Source organism: Camelus ferus, chromosome 11, assembly GCF_009834535.1.
Source record: "Camelus ferus isolate YT-003-E chromosome 11, BCGSAC_Cfer_1.0, whole genome shotgun sequence".
Classification (NCBI taxonomy): Eukaryota; Metazoa; Chordata; class Mammalia; order Artiodactyla; family Camelidae; genus Camelus; species Camelus ferus.
Window position 1 is genome coordinate 38127361 of NC_045706.1, and position 18571 is coordinate 38145931.

At 34.4% G+C, this 18571-nt stretch overlaps 1 protein-coding gene across 1 annotated transcript in view; it reads right to left on the reverse strand.

Moving 5' to 3' along the window:
- The window catches only part of PCDH15 (protocadherin related 15), a 1335438-nt gene that overhangs the window by 213139 nt on the left and 1103728 nt on the right, over positions 1-18571 (reverse strand). The window contains exons 19-20 of the mRNA XM_032491427.1: positions 8691-8884; positions 787-919 (exon numbers count right to left, since the gene is read on the reverse strand). Of these exons, the coding sequence (XP_032347318.1) occupies positions 787-919; positions 8691-8884 (327 nt within the window). The remainder of the gene's footprint in view (positions 1-786; positions 920-8690; positions 8885-18571) is intronic.

Genomic DNA, 18571 nt, shown 5'->3' on the forward strand with positions numbered 1-18571 from the left:
CCATATAACAACAGAAGAAGATAAATTCTCTGTCCCCTGAACATCCACAGGGAAAATAAAATGTCATGTTATGGTCCCTATGATTTTTACAGCAAGTGACAGTTATTATCAACACCACACATAGGCCAACTTGAAGCTGTAGATTCAGTTGAAAATACAGCATTTTCTGGCCAAATGTGCTTTAGTTAGGAATACATAAACAGTGAAAGCCATGCTATCATTCTGAAAGTAACTCATATGCCCAGGAATTGGGAGCTGCTAATGGAAATATTGCCTAAACTTAACCAATTCATCTAAACAAATAAACCGAGGCACAGCAATTACAAGATTTGCCCATGGCCACAGAATGAAGTTGTCTGCTTCCCAATTAGAATGCCTAACATCAGCTGATGAATCTAAAGTTATTTTTTCCATAAAACACAGCAGCAAAAGTAAATCCTGCTGGGGCAAAGGAATCCAAGACAGAAAATAATAGTCAGCTGCAGACTCTTTGGATGCAAAACATAAAACACTCAAGGGCATGTTTCCAGTCCCTTCATTCTCTCCTGTAATGATCGCAGCTAATCCCTGCCAGCTAATGGTTCATTCTTCAATAGAGGCAATGGATAGCATAGGCTATCTATGGAAACCCTCCATCCATATTATTCCTGCTTTTCTTTCCAGATGGAATTTTCATTCACCAGAGTGTAAGTAGACATGTGAGGTTTTCTCCCCCCATGCACAGATATAAACCCATTTGCCTTCAAGGTTGTTGCTAGAACTTTACACATAAACTAAGGAGTATACCTGCAGATTTAATAAAACAGCACCAATCCTCATGGCTTCGCTGATTTCAAGGCTATACATCAGCTGTGGGAAACGAGGAGGGCTTTGATTATTTGGAGGAAGCACTTCGATGTACACTGTGCAGATGGAGTGCCTGCGGAGAAAGAGAAGCGAACAAGATGGGTAAAAATCTACACCACATTTAATGACAGACTGCGTTTGGTATTCTGTTGTTGGGTTTACAGAAGAGGAAACTTTGAATTTTTATAGAAAATAAGAATTCAGACTGAAAGGATGGAAAAATAAAAGCTACCACCAAAATATAATGCTTTTATGAAATTATCTTAGTAAAAGGAAAGAAAATGCCTCAGGTACTCATTTTTCTACTTAGATTAATAGAGTGGATTAAAAAGAAATAGCTGTACAAATAAAACTAATAAATCATTTTGCCTTGACTTCTGACTTTATTTTTTAATGCTTCTCTAATAGCAAAAAAATATTCTACAAATATCAGGTAAAATGAGCTGTCCTTGGAGCTCTTCCTACTAAACCAGCAGAGGGGTATTGATTAAAACAACACACAAAGCAAAATATGGGCTGTGTTTCTATTAGTTTTGTGGCTGGCATCAATGGCTTAATGAAATGCATGTCAAGAGTCAGGATCATAAAGTAATCATTGTGTAAAACAGTTGCAAACAAAATCAAATTTGTTTTTAAATCTTCTTTAAAGAATATAATATGAAAATTTGCAATTAGATTTGAGTGAAGCCTTACATTGACAGGGATTTTTTTTTTTTTTGAGAGAGATAAAATATTCTCATAAGGATAAAAAATATTAGCATTGACATAATCACTTTTTTGGATATGTCTAACTCTGAAATTTCTTTATAAAACAAAAGTTGAAGTAGCAAGACATTCAATGTTTGTACAGAACACTGGCTAAAACATATTGAGACCCAGGGATTTACAAAGTTAGTCTTCTGTCTTGAAGAACATACCTTCACTGCCTGAGTTGTATGCTTTATACATATGTTAACAAAACTGTGCCTTTTTATTCAAAACATGTTTGTTGCAATTTCTATTTGGGGGCTAGAATTTTCTTAATGTAGACCAAAGCTCTTTTTATTAAGTGCATCAGTTAAAAGACATGGTCACCATAAACATTTAACTGAGATTATTACACTGTAATAGTCTACTTTTTGAAAAGCTTTTAAGAGAAATACAGATCATAGACACTGAAAATGTTTTTTTTAACTTATCACCTTATAATAGGCCTAAGTCCAAATTGTTTGTGAACATATTCTCAGTAGACGAGATATCTATAGAATATTAAGCACCTTTAACAAGCTGCAGTAACTTTAAAAAATTTCATACTTAAAAGTATCCCATTGTTCCAAAGTAATCTCATTTTAAATTAAAATCTCTTAGACTTTATAATCTGTTAAAATATCTGTAATTCTTTCTTGATCTGATTTTATCTCCTTTTTAGTAAAAGTTGCCAATAAAATTAATCAAATTATAATCGCTTTTCTTTTAAAAATATTTTTTACATCTCAGTCTTTAAGGGTAAGATGTTTAAAGCAGGTTAAAACGGATAATGAAATGTTGCTTATAAACTTCCAGGTATGAAGTTTAACTTGCAGGTATTATCATGGCTAGATGCAAAACACAGTGGAAAGAAAAGTATCAGGAAATTACAAATTTAGTGTGCAAAGAGTCCCACTTCTCATACTGTGAGAAGAAAGTAATTGTCAATATGAGGAGGACCTATTATCCTCTCAGGTGGCCATCTGGCTCCAACAGCAGCCCTGAGATAGACACTCTCGCTGATATTACCCTTCATGATCCTGGCTTCTTTTAGTGCCTGTTATTTGTCAAGTCATTTAAACATTTTATAACTCTCTTCCTTTTACCTGCCCGCACATTCCCTACGCACAGTAAGTCCTATAACATTTACCCTATATTGGTAAGAACCCTAACTGAGTGATGCTGAGCACAGGATTCATAAGCACATATTCCTGGATTAGAATTTGATGCTACTACTTATAAATTACTTCTTTCAGTTTCACTACTTTTATCTGGAAAGTAATAATCATAATAAAGCATGTAAGATTAGTATAAGGATTAAATTACATTATATACGTGTGTGCACATATGTATGTATGTATATATATCTGTACATATACATACATATAAAAACATATATGTATCAGTTTTTAATGATAATTGTTCAAAATAAGGCATATTAGTCTATTCTATGGAGTGGAATAAATAAGCTTGCATTTACTTTATTCACATCCCTTAAAATATTTTGGACATTTTAAACACATATTTTCACTTTTCTAGGCTAAAAACCTACAGGCACGGTATCCCCACGCCCCTCCCCAGAGTGGGGGGTGGTAGAGTTGGGTTTGGACATAGTGGGTCAGAATCTTTTGGTGTGGACAGAAAATCAATATTTTCCATGGATATACAAAGATTTTCTTACACACACTTGATTTTGAACACTGTTCCAGAAGTTCAAGACAAGTATAATATGTAGACTTGCCTGCTTTTTAAGTTAGGAGCCCAAGGATTCCTCTAACAAACTGACCTAAAACTCTCCTAATAACCCTGGAGGCAAGAGATTCCCTCACTGATCAACATTTTTTTGACCTAGAACACACTTGTACTCCAAATTCAAAGTTTCCTTTCAAAAAGTTGGGCCTTTTCTGCTTTTGATATTTTTAGAGCTTCAGCTTACTGGTCTGGAATATTTTATAAAATCTTTACCAGACTATGTGTCTCCCTTTGCTCCTCAAAGTATAGTGTATACTAAACTTGTTGCAATTTGTATATTTCCTTATTCTTTCCCCTTTGACTATTTTCCCACTTTAGAGGGCTAAACTGTTTCCACCCACAGCACTACAATAAGGACCTCAGATGAGGCCTGTGTATTTGCCCCAGAGAAGAAAGCTTTAAAATGCAAAACCAAAGGACTCTATTCACCAAGGTGGAGGACAGTGAACAAATGTGGTCCAAAACGATGGTCTCCTTCAACTGCCCTTACTCCTTTCCTTCATTTGCTCCTTTCCACAGTAATTCAAATGCTAGAATTACTAATCATGTCCCCCCCTCAACCTGGGACTTGGATCTTAGAGTTACTGGAGGGAGATCATATTTCAAGGTCTTCCATTTTTCATCTTTAACATCCTGGCACTTCCCTACAATGTGTTTAAATAAGCACCAACCTCCTAGAGGGTTACTGCCTCTTAAAATGCTATCTCCTTTTTATCCCTGAGGTCAGCATAGTGTCAGACTTAGTTTTCCTAAAACTGAATACCAATAGTACTAACAATAAAATGAAATCATTAATACTGTAATAAATGATAGTAATTCAACAGCATCATTTAAGTACATAATAAAACAGGACAGTCACCAGATAAATAATAACATTTTATGTGAACATTTTATATTTCCATTTTATAGCTAGTCTTAAATACATAAAACTGAGCATCTATATCATATGAATTTTATTTTTGTAACATGGCCGGTATGATGTAAATAAATCTCTTTTCTAAACAGGAAAATCATAAAGTTTTAAAATTCCTCATTTGGTAATGAGGTCAAAGTAGAACAAGAAAAGTGATGTATTTTCTCAGATAATCTTATGATTTTAAAAGACTCTAGAAACCATCTAGTTTGACTCTTATTTATAAAAGATGATTAGAAAATCAGAATGATTAAGTGACAGAATCAAGGTTACAAAGTTAATTAGCAATAGCTGATAAACTAAAAGGCAAGGCTTCTGAATTAGAAATCTGCCTGTCCTTTCTCCCCACGTCCTATAAGAACAAATTTGGGAAGTAAATTGAAAACATTTTTAGTTATCTGATGTGTATGTGTTTCTATGTGTGAGTATAAAAAAACATCTTTGGCTTGCAATGAGGGATGTTCTTTTACGGGAAATCACAAATTTCAAGTCTTGGGCTCAGGCTATGATACCACAATTAATTTTAATTATTTATACCATGAATGAAACTTCATCGATAGCACTATTTTTAAATATAAAATAAAATATGAATAAAGAATAGGTTGTGAAGATAGACCTAAGAGGCCTTAATTTTAGAAATGGTATAATTTTTAAAAGTTTAAAAAATCTGAACTTTTGGATGTGACAGTAGTATTCAGTGATATTGAACTGATGTTCCTGACATTTAGAGGATTGTACAATCTGTGCAGTAACTTTCTTTTAAATGTGTCAACATATGCTACAGGGTATCTATTGGTAATTCAACATTTCTACCTTGTTTCTAAGATGAAAGTTCCAGGTATTTAGTTTGCTTTCACTGGTAGATTTAAAGAAATTACCTTTTTTCCTTTGTCCCCCACCAACATTGTGCTAGAAAAGCTCTATTTACAGTTGAATGTTCACAGGTTCTATTTTACTCTTTTGAAAGTACATACAGGAATCCATAGAAGCAAAAATTTCAAATTTAAAACTAACATAAGAGGTCAGAGAAACTTCTCAGGGGAAGTTACAGGGACAGAGTTTTAAGATGAAGAAGGCATTTAAGTGTAAAAATCATGAGGCATTATAGGTGGGGGAAGCACATGGGCAAATTCAGAAAGCAAAAACAAGAAAACTAAACCTTTTGTACAACTAAAGAGAAGGGTGTAAACAGGGCAGTGGTAGAAGTTAAGACTAGAGAGATGAGCAAGGGCCAGATTATTCAGGAACTCATGTGCTCTACTTACTGGTTTAAACTTCATCTTGACAGCAATGGGGATTAGTTGATAGATTTTAAGCAGTTCCTACAACAAAAATGCTTTGTCATGTCTCTGTGTCTTTGCTTTTATTGTTTCCTCTGCTAGGGTATCTCATTGTCCTTCCTGTTCATGTTAACCTGCACTTACAATTATCTTCTACTCTATTCCCAGATTTACCTGTGCCTCTACATGAATGCTCCGAGAGTAAAGATCTTACCTTGTCTTTTATTTCTAGTGCCTCCCCAAGAAGCTAGGAATAGTGGTAACTCGGTAAATTCTTGTTAAAATGTATACTCACCATTTTTTTATTAATGTTAAATATATCATGTGAATAAGTTATTTTTAAAAAGATATATTCACAATGGAAAATAATTTTATTTAAGAATAGATGATTTAATTTTATGCTAATTAGAAAAAGCCTTGAATTTCATGAAAAAAATTCAAGAATAAAAAAGCATGCCATGCCATGCATCAATTGTTTTATCATAATTGTGGCATATTTGTCAGTAGGGATTGTTTTTTACTGTTTGTATTCTTATAAATACTTAAAAGTAGTACTTTTTTTCATGTTAATATTGAATATTTACTTGACTTAAATCAATTAAATAAGAGACCTACAGACACCAATAGAGTAAATACTATCTCAAAATATCTAACTTTTTAATCTTTGAGCTTTTAATTTGTCCTCTTATGCTTATCAAAGACTAATACAAAATCCCCCAGATATAAACACATAGACTATTACTCCTCTTACACACTGAATCTCACCTAGCTTACTCAACGAGAATACCGAATACATAGTTAATTCGTATCATCCTCATTTTGAGCGTCAGTGCTAATTAAATTAATAAACTGAGGTTGCCAACTGAAAAGAACAAGATAGAAAACCGTCATAGTTTTTACTGTTATTATTTAATTAGGTTAACATGTCATTGTTACTGGCTGGGTCAATTTGTAAAATATATCACAATCTATACTTTTATGTTCATAATTTTCCAATAGCATCGTCCTTCCATAGGAAATACTGAAAACAAAGCCTCACAACCCTTCAGTTCATTTATCAACTCAATTTGAAAGAATAACTTTTCTCCAGAAAAATAGTGAACGTCGTTACCCTACAGGGAACGTGACATTATTGCAGCAGGTGGCATGGAGGTGTATGGATTTTATTCTCTGCAGGCCCCACCTGATGCTTGACTGAACATTATGAGGTGACCTTTTAGTTCCCCAACCATTGTCTACAAAGAGAACAAAGAGGCTAGTCAACTAAATGCCTTGTATCACTGAAAAGATGGGTAGCGTCAGATTCTGAAGATGGCACTTTGTTTCCAAGACTGGGATACGATTTTATTCAAGTAAAAACCCATTGTTGTACAAATTATTGTAGGTAACAGCTTATCTAGGCAAATCAGTGATATGACTTGCAAGTGGGAACTTAGTAAGAAGTGGATTTAAAATCTCATTCATTAAATAATAAAGTACTTTAAAACACATCATAATACATAAGCACATATAGGTTAGACCAGAACTATTTAACAGAGCACTATCTTCAGTTGAAAAAAAAAAATAATAAATTGATGACTATTAAAGGGCTTTAATAAAAATTTAAATGATAAAAATCAAAGATGTCTCTGTTCTCATAATTAGCATTAGTAGTATTGTTATTAAGCAATTATAGTATTTTCCCCCCAGAATAATAACTACTAAAGGTTATGACTGTGGAACAGAATGGAGGAGGAGATTTTAGAATCCAACAGTCCTGAGTTCAAGTTATAATTCTACCACTTGTTTACTTTGGTTACTACCACTTGTTTCTGTAAGTGGGCAAGGAGGCACTTAACCAAGTAAGTTACCCTTTTCCAGGCTCATATTTTCGGTCTGAAAAAAAATAAAGTATGCAAAGGTCACAATGTTGTTGTTAGATTAGAAATTATGTATACAGGTAGCCTGCATGATGTCTGGCCCTAGTACATGCTAATTAAACAGGATCAGTCATCTTCAGCTCCCCTGCAGAATAACCCAGCATGAATGACACCACTATTAAAAATTCATTCAAACTTTGACTCTTACTTTAGATTCTGTAACTGCTTAATATATAGAAATAGTCTAAATGTTTCTTCACAAGAAACAGTCCTTGACTGTTTTCTCATGTTCAAGCAAGTGTATCTATTTGCTTTTTGAATAAGACTATCGCCAAGTCCAACTAAATGCATGCAAAATTGGAACTGTTCCCCTTTACCCAAATACGTGCACCGTATTGACATTGCTACCACTCAGTTACCTCAGACAAAAACCTGGGAGGGTTCTTCATTCTTTGGACAACTCTCCTCTCCACTTTTCCTAACTGATGGCCCCGTTCAAGCCTTCAGCAACAACATTCTTCTAGTGGTGGTGGTGGTGTTCTACCTTTTCTCTGCCTATAGTTTTGTCCCCCTCAAATCTGTCTTACTGTCTCTAATTACAATTCATTTATTTAAAAACCAAAAATGACATTTTCTAAGAATGTAGGAAAACAAACACAAAAGATGCTTGCTTAGAACCTGGGGCGTTCAGGAATTGTTCTGGCTTCAAAACAATTTTTGAAGAGAAATGAGACAGCCAAACCACAATGATTCTTGTCCTTGTGAACTAATATTCTGGAGGGGAGGAGTCAAAGCAGACAATAAACTTCATACTCTAAATAAAAATAATATAGCATATCCCATGGTGATATGTTCAGTCTGTGTGTGTGTGTGTGTGTGTGTGTGTGTGTGTGTGTGTGTGTATAATTTTTAAAAAATAATTACCCAGACACTGAGAGATGACTTCAAAACCCTGGAACGTCATGTGTTACATGCTATCAGTAACCTCTCACTATCAGCACCCTTGCTTTTCACAAATGAATTGGACACATGCCTCTGGTATTTCCCAGTTCCTACCTCCCCATTCCCAACATAGACCTTCATCCTTCACATCTGTGAAATCAGAGTTAATTATATTTTGGTTTAGTCTTGACTTTACTGTACTTTCCCTACAATTTGTCCAAATAAGAATATGCAGTTCCTGAGAATCCTGCCTCTCTGATTTTCCGACCTAATTTTGATGTTTATAGGATAAAAGAATGCTTGCTGTGCTTCTTAAATTATGGGGTTAAACAAAAACAATGAAAACACTGCATTGGTTCTAACATAAATTACCTTCTCTCTGCTGGAGGAGCATTATCCGCGGCTTGGACCGTGAGCGCGTAAGTCCGCCCGACTATCAGTTCCACCCCTGGGGTGATGGTGATAAGCCCTGTTGTTTTGTTGATGACGAAGTCCCCCTGAGCCCCGACCAGGATTTCATATGTGATCTCTCCATTTGACCCCTCGTCTGCGTCGACTGCAGTGAGCTGGAATTGAGAATCACAACATAAATCCTCTTGGGAGTCAACTCTTCACCATTGTGTCATTTTTCCCAACAAAAGACGCTTGCTTTCAAAGACAAAAATAAGTAAAGAAAATTCTCTTGGCATATACATTTTTGTTTTCTTGAATCGAGGCTACTGTGTATTGTTATGATACTGAAGCAATCAAAGCAGGCAAGATTTTTTTTCCTTGTGAGAGTGATAAAAGGTTTTGGATCTTGAAGACTATCTTTATTTTAATTTACTAAAAGAAGAAAGTGGAAAGCCCTAACAGCAAATCTAATGTCCCGATAAGAATATTTTTCTGTATCTTATCAGCTGTTCTTGAGCTGTAAACATACATTTCTAAGGATGGAAGCCTGGAAAAAATGAAATAGGTGAAGTTTGCCTTAATTCCTTTATTACTCCTATCCTTCTTTTTGCTCTAATTTTTTCCAGACATAATATTTTCCTATCCATCTCTCAGAGACTCTCTTCTCCTGGAATTCTCTTTATTCACACATGACTTTAGGAAAGATTCTTATAATCTTGTTCACAGTGACTTCTAAAGGACTGATAATACTCTAATGCTTAGAGTATTACCTTTTCAAAAGCAAACAAATGCATCTCCAATTGTAGAATATCTAGTTAGAAAATTAAGATATCAAGTCCAAGAAATTTTTTTTGAGAAGAGGATTACAATTCAGAGTCCCTGAAATAACATCATATAAGTGTCTGTATGGCTAATTTGCACATATTCATTATCACTTTGGAGCAAATGGTATCCAGTAGTTAAAGACTATCTTGGGTCATTATATGTAAAAAGAGAATAACCATTATTGATTTTATAAAGCAAAATCCAGGGAATAATGATTTAATATGTTAAATAAGACTCCTTGACTTCCTGATAGATATAAATTTACTTAAGAGAAGAAAAAAAGAAAAAAAAAGATTCCAGTGGGAAATCTTATGATACGCATTTTACAAAGAATGACAGACTTTTTTGTTTTCATCATTGGATGGATGGAGAGAAGAAAGCTGGCCTCAGTTTACACCTAAGAGAAAAACAATTGAAGTTTCCTGTTGAATAAAGAAGCACATAGGACTGTAGTAAATAAACTTGCAGAAAAAATTTTCTTATTTACTGACATTTTCTTATGTAGTTCTAATCCATGAGTTTCACTTCTGCAAAGTAGCAGCTCTTTATATCCACAGACTCCTCTGGGAGACTACTGGACATGTTGGTGCACTTTCTTAGATAAAATCATGAATGTACACATTTACCTTGAAATTTGAATTCAGTTTCAGGATTGCTGCATTAATTAATGTCTCATTCAAAGGATCATGAGAACTGTTCTGATGAAATTTTGTAAAGAAAGTACTTTACACACTTCATCATGCTTAAGAGATGTACTGTGCATAGTCTGTTCTATTTTTATTATTCACTGCATTTAGAAAGATAACATGCATAGAAATAGCAGCAACAAAAATAATTGAGACGAAAAAAGGAAATTTGAGAGAGAGGCATAAATTCAGCTAAATCTGAGACTGGGTATTTGAGGGTAGGCAGATGTGGCTACCAGAAAGAAAGGTATTTGATGAAATGTTTCTGGGACTTGTGTGAGAATGACAGACATAGTCCTGAAGGCAAAGGAGAAGGAAACAATTTGCAGAAACAGTCAAAATGAATGATACATATTTATGAAGAACTATTCAAGCCAGACAAACTCTTTCTCTTTTGTGTGTGAATAAAATTAGAAAATTAGAGGATAGAGGTAGCGGAGGAGATATCAATTTTGATTATAGTAAATCACTTAACACGATGTCTCAGGAAATCTTAATTAAAATTTAGCTCAAATTGGATTCAATATTAACATTCTTCCTGGGACTTAAATTGGCTAAAGGAATTTAATGATAAATGGCAATGCATCAAGTTAAGAAGTGTGGAGGAACGTGCTTTAGGGATATAGGCATTACAGCTGGTCTTACTTAACATTTTCAGAAATGATACTGGAAGAGAGGATAAGCTGGATGATAATTAAATTTTAAGAGGCACCCATCTGGGAGGTGCTGGAAATACCAAATAGTACTGCAAAGCACAGGTAATAGAAACAACCCCCAAGGTGCAGACTCAGCCAACTACAGGTAAGATTATATATTCAGGGACGCAACTAGTGCCACAGAAACCACGAGCAAGTAGGAAGGTTAACAAATACTCCAAAAATGAACTCTATGTTAGTTACTTACATAGCTTTATACAACTTTTCAGTTTTTCAGCACTAAGTAATAAAATAGTGTCAAGAATCCACATAATTGAGTTCCTACATATGCAAACAAAAATATTTAAAAGAAATTAGTGGTGATTCAAGTTAGAAAAGGGAGCTGAGACACTGAATACCCTAAAAACGATAATAGGTAACATCTTGTGAGAAACCCTGAAACTAAACTATGGTGGGGATTTAACTCAATAACTCAGTGACCTTGTGATCAGTGGTCTGTGAGATCATAGGTACATGAAGCCTGTCCCTATTTTAGTGGGAAATACTGCCTCCTAAATAAAAATGGATTGGTTTACATGGAGAAGCCAAAGTGTTGCTCACATGTTATCAGATGAAAGTAAAATAAAAAATCTATGCTTTTTAATCATTTTACCTAAATGCTATACTATTTAAATGGTAAGAAACACTAAGTTATTTGTTTTATATATTTCTTTTCTCTTATGTATTAGTCCACTTCAGGAAGTTTAATCCTACCTCCCCACAATTCCTTCCTCTCAGTATTCTAATATGTACACATTCCAGATATCCTTGTCCTCAGCCACCCCTCACTCCCACAAAGTAAAAATGATGGGGAGCACATAGACAAAGATTTCAAGACAGAATGCTTTCCTGTTTTTCTCTGAGAGAACATCTCAGAGCTAGAGTATAATCCTCCCACCTGCTTCTCTCAGATGTGATGTTGAATTGTGGCCAGTGCTGGAGAAGGACCCTGAATTTGGCTTTTGCATGAAGTCTAGGTACAAGATATACCTGGGGTCGTTTGGGATCAGTGCATCCCTTGATGGCACACCAGAATACTAGGTTGGAATGTATCACTTCAATCTTCTTGTTTGTCCTGTCTGTCATATTATTACATTTGAACCTTTGAGAGAAATCTTAACTTTGACCTAAGCTAATGGTTTATGACTATCAGCTATATAGCTCATGCATTTATAGTTATGTTTCAGATGAAGTGATATATGAATAGATTATGATGTCACTAAACTGCTGACCACCATACTTTATAATTACTTTGGAAAAGGCTGTGTAAAGCTTACTCGGGAATGATTTACAGACCCAAGGATTATAATGAAATCTGATGTTCTTAAGGAGTTGAAGTTGACTGCTGGAAGGACAAGTCAGGGGGGTATATTTGTGGGAACTATGGCCAATCCAAACTATAGCAGAATGTCACTGACAATCATGAGATCATGTTCTGGCAAAGCCATAGTTCCATGAATTAAAAAGAAACTTTTAACACCTTCACATGTTTCCGAAATGTCTGACTTAACGAAAGACATCTGGATTCTCACACCTCTTTCTGCATTCAATCTGTTGTGAGATGCTCTTCTAGTTGATGTCTAAGAAGAAAACTGGGCCTCACACAGATATGTAGTTAGAAATTGTATAAATTCTTCTTTGATACTATACCAAAACTTGACAAATGTTAGTTTCTTACTTTTTTTTCCTTTTGCAAGTAGAAAACTGAAAACCATATCAGTGAACTTTTAATACTCTGTTAAATTAAACTCCATTGGTATATCTTGCATTTTGAATTTTTTTACCCATGTATGATTTTGTAACATCATACATGTGCCCCTTTGAAAATAAATATAGACTGAGTTATGCAGGTCTTCTAAATGTTGGCACTTTCAATTGTAATCAGAATCATCATATTCATTGATACCACCACTGATCTCATCAGAAAAGTATTTAAATATTGAGAAGCTGTCAAGCTCCCAGTGACAGATACATTTTCCAAAATTCTAATTTTCACCTGACAGTTGGAATTTTATTATTGACAACAAATGTTATCAGTTGTTCTCCTTGAAGTGATTGTCTTGCTTTATTTTTTTCAAGAAAATGTCTGCCAAGCACCGAAGTCTGAAAAACTGTAATTATCAGACATGCTTTCAAGTAAAAAAATAGTGTCCCATGAAAACAGTTAGTTCAGTTTGCAATTTAATTGCACAAGTTCTTTTGCTTTAAAGAATCATTACATATCATGTGTTTTATGCATATTTATGATATTTGTCACACAGAATTTTAAAAAGACACATACAGAAGAACTGGGAGTTAATAAAATTTATATCATTCATTAAAAAAAGAGAAAAAAAAGAAAGGAAGAAAGGAAGGAAGGGAAGGAAGGGAAGGAAGGGAAGGAAGGGAAGGAAGGAAGGAAGGAAGGAAGGGAAGGAAGGAAGGAAGGAAGGAAGGAAGGAAGGAAGGAAGAAAGGAGGAAAGAAAGGAGGAAAGAAAGATTGATTCTTCTCCATGGTATCTTTGGCGAGGTTTGGACAGATTAAGGAGCAACACTGCTGCCCCATGAGAGACAAATGGCTGGTGCACTGAATGACATGCAGAAGTTTGTGTCAGTGAAAATTTATACTTACTGGATGGCATGTGGTTATGATGCCAGACCAGTTAAAAACCAGAGTTGGCAGAGAAATAGTCTCTAATACTTACTCTGGTGATGGAAAAATGTATGAAAAAATTGATACATAAACGGATACATTTATTCAGACCTTAATTTGTGCCAGACCCTGGGCTCTGAAAAATGCAGAGTGCGAAAGTTATAGACAAAATTATTTCTGTCAAGTACCTTGTGGTCTGGAAGAAGAAACAGGAAAGAAAACTATCTTTAATATAAGCGCTATTAGAGATGGATAAAACGAAATACAAAAGTACAGAAAAGCCTGTAGTGTCAAGGGGGCAGGAAGAATAAGCCAATGAATATTCGACTTAATAAAAGAAAAGCTAATCCTTTATCATTCAGTTCCTCCCCCTACAATGGCAGTCAAATTGGTATCCTTAATGCCTCGTGAAATTACCATGAGTTTGGTCATATTATTCCATCTCCAATAAGATCCTATAAACATCCTGGTAAGTTCATGAAATTCTAATCATCAATGAAAGCTTCCTAACTATTTAAGTCCTAACAGATACTCCTCTCCACTCACTTTTCTCATAATATTTTAGGATGCTCCTTCTATTTTAACAATTCAATCATGGTTTGTGATATTTTCTCATTATTTCACTTGAATAAGGATTATCTCTTACAATGTATATTAAACTCCTTAAGGGTTATAACTATCCTTATTCATTCTATGTATTTTTCAGAGCATCTAGTTTAGTGTCAAACACATAAACATCTATATGCATTAAATTATTATTTGTCCAAGAAAATACACATATAACATGTGTTTGTAATACAAATACATATTATGACTTGCCCTGTGGTGTTTTTGTTTGTTTCCTTTGACAAACTAAATAAGCAAAGTGACTAGGCTTGGAAATCCTGCTTTTCTATTTGAAATATTTTTTTCCTAAGATAACCTATCTTTGAAACATCTCAATGCCCAAGCATTTTTCTTTTACCCAATGACTATGCTTTGACTTTGTAACAAAATTTACTGCAAGAGGGAGCCAAGAGGGAGACATTTTCCTTGAAACAACGGTTGAACACACGTACACACACACTTACCACAGAGAGCAATATTATTATTTGACATAATAATGTCAGAGTCATTAAAATACTACATAGGCTTATTCTAATTTTATGATATTGGAAATTATAAAAGTAATTTTAATATGTAATTTCATGTGTAATGTTTATGTGGAGCATATCTCAGTGTCAACCTGTAAGACTTCATTGACGGCCTACAAAATTGTCTTTTGGGCAGCATAAAATACTGTTGCATGAACTGAAGATAAAACATCATTCTCGTGGGGGCAGGGTACAGCTCAGTGGTAGAGTGTGTGCTTAGCATGCATAAGGTCCTGGGTTCAATCCCTAGTACTTCCATTAAAATAAATAAATACATAAGTAAACCTAATTATCTCCCACCCACCCCCCAAAAAAAACCCACATTGAAAAAAAAAATCATTCTCACTCATGCCAGTAATTTCTCTCTAGACACAAGGTGCGCTAATAATTTGATTAGACTTAATTTCTAGTCGTGAAAGATGCAGACGCCATTTTATAGCAGGGCTCCTCCAAATGTGGTTCATGAACCATGTAAGTCAGCATTGCCCTGTTTCCTTGTACAATAATCAAGCGTAAGAGATAGAAAGTCAGATGACCAATTTTACAACTGAGAACTTTTAACCAGGATCCACCTTTCATGACCAATCTATCCAATGCTTGCAGTCAAGGTGACTACCTCATAATAAGATGATAATAGACTCAAATAATTATGTACTTACATCAGGCCAAATAGTCTCATGGCTACATTGAAAATAGTCTGATTATAATACTTAAAATCTGTTATCCAAGGCTTACTTTGATGGAGAATGCTCTCTGTCCCCTTTGTTTCTAACATGTTCACTCTTTGGGACAACAGGTTACTAACCAAAAAGGAAACTAACTGATCTTCTGTTGGGTTAGTGAGGAAAGGTAGGGTTACCGAAGGGTACACGGAGGTTTGAACCCACTTTCTGACCCTTAAAAGACAGGTGCAAATCACAGTTGTCAATCATTTTGCTGTTTTAAGATTTTCCTCTCAATGGGAAATCTATTTTCTTTTATTTCTAGGCCCTTGGAGGGTGTTTTATAGCCTCACGCTCTTTTACCACATACCAGGCATAACATTAAAAATACTAATTATAAAGCTTCATTTCTTGGCATTTAAATAATTTTAAAAATTAGAGGCATATAGACACAAACAATACTCTATCTTCATAATCTGCATATTCCAGGGAAATATATAAAATATGGATCTTTAAAGGCAAGGCAAAATGTATTTTATCAAGGGATACATAAGGGAAATTAACTTTTGTAGCCTGCAAATGCCAGAAATAAGCTTTTGATCCCCTAAGGCAGACATTTTTGAGATACGGTTCCACCACCCAATTGCTATTGTTTTCTTAGTTACACTTTCTAGTTCCCTGCTGGCTGTTTTTTCTGTGTAAACTTACTTTTATTTCCAATTATGTGTATTACAGAGATGTGAATCAGATCTAACTAAATAAGAACATGATAATAATTGTCATGCTTTATCTGTATAAGCCATAATATTGCTCCCTATGAAAGTGTCTCAGTAAAGATAAATGTAGCTCTCCAGATCCATCTGTTGACTGGAAATAAAGGCCAATACATTTATACCTCCCCATTCATTCACAGCTACTTGTCTGCAGGTCCTTCTTTACTTCATCCTCAAATAAACACTTTTGAAGTATCTACTATATTAGGCATCTGGTCTACTATATGTGCTATGGATACAGATGCTGCAGATGCAGAGATAAACTAATCATAGTTCTGCCTTCAAGACAAATCAGTAAAAAGGCCGATTCCATCAATATGACAAGCATCATAACAAAGATGTGAATAGATGCACTGTGGCGGTTGGAAACCTTTCCTTTGATTACCACATACATACCAGAGGACATTCACACGAGATACACTTTCAGAATTTCCAGCTCAGGCTATATTGTTACTCATTGCTATATCACTGAAGAAAACACACCTTAGTCCAATAAATAAAATAGAGATAGCACTGAATTATTTTTGATTTCTATGAACAATTATACCATGCAGAGTTGTTTATAATTCATCCTTTGGATAAACATGTAGTGTGTGGCTAATATGTCTGGCAGGTGCTGGCATTAGAGCAGCAAATAGACAGATGGTCCCTGATGGAGGTTTTAGTTTGGGGGTGGGGGAGAGAATAATTTCAGTTGATCATAGTGGCAATGACAGTGATGAGAAAAAAGTTATAGAAAATGAACGTGGGACCAGGGGTATATATGTATGTGCGTGTGCTGGGAGGCTATTGGCACCAAACTGTTAGGAAAGTTTTCTCTGAAGAAGTAACATTTTGAGCTGGGTCCTGTGAGTTAGCCTTGTAAAATATTGAGTAAGAAGAGTTCTTGATTAACAGAAAATAGTGTACAAAAGCCATGAGGCATATTGTTCACTATTTCTTCCCATACATTTCACACCGATGAGGACATACCACGGTATCATAGTATTTTGGCTACAAAATATCACGTTACTGGTGGGTTGCAAGAACAAGAAGAATTCCTAGGAATTACCTACAGAAAACTACCAAGGGATGCCCCCTCAGAAAGAAAAAAAAATCTAAAGAATAAGAGAAAGTAATCAAGCTATAAAAGAAGGGAAAGAGATCAAGGTAAAGGAAATGACTGGAGAAAATGAGAAATAGAGACACATTCAGCTAACTGGGGGCAGCAGTTTAATAGGATTGAAACACAGGAATAGAGGGCCAGAGATAAGGCTGGAGAGAACAAGAACCAGAACATGAAGACTTCAGTACATTCTTTAGGCATTTGACTGCTTTTGTAATACTCTAATACTAAAATATATACATAAATAAATTTATTTATTAGTATTCCTTATATACTGTACTATTATATATTAGTATATATTCTATATATAACATATCATTATATATTAGATGTTGCTATGTAATAAGTTACAATATGTAATTGCTATATATTATATTACATATTCTATATTATAATATATAAAATTATATATAAAATTTAGTAATAATTTGGGGCCTTTCAAATGCTCTACAAAGTATATAAAGTCATGGCCTTCCTGGCTTGAGAATATTAAGCCTGACTCTAAGATGCAGAGGAAAATATAGATCAGTGGTCTTTACATAATGGGACAACTGAAACCCTTTGGGTTTGTTTATTATATTAATTACCTAAGTATTGCTCACAGAACTTCAGATCCAGGCGAGGAGAAGTGAATCTTGGTCATCTGTATTTCTAAATAGCCCCCTAGATAATTCTGATATACAGCCAGTTTGGAAAGTACTAGAGTCAAACATTCTCCAGGTTTCTAAAAATCCTCAAGGAAGAACATGATTACTTCTTTATAACTTATACTCAGAATAAAAAAAAAAAAAAAAGGTTTTTGAGATAACTTGTAATTTACTGAAACATAGTAAGTACAGCTAATGGTAAAAATAATTCCAAAGTTCCAAAATCAAGTATAAAGATTTTGTCAGATTTCTGTGCTTTCAATATATCATTTACTATCTAATCTCAATTTTCCCTGTAGTAATGATTCCATTTTACGTCTGGGAAATCAATGTCTAACAGTATTATCCACCAATTTATTAATGCAGTCCTTTGTATTTATCACCAAGGGAAATTTAACCCATTTCTACAATAGTCAAAATAATTTGAAATTTTAAACTACATGTCCAGTAGTAGAAACTTCAGTATATTAAAAATATTCATTATATTAATTAACTATATTTAGTATATTAAAAATCAAGCATTAATAGGTCAAATAAACAATCTAGTTAATTGTACTTTAAGGCGTGTATAGATATACTTTTATTTAAAAAGTAAGCAAAAATTTAAAGCTTTCTAAGTTAAATTATGCCATACAGTAAGTCTGAAATTCATTTTCATTTCTTAAGCAATTTCTTAACCAATGCATTATGTAATGCCCATG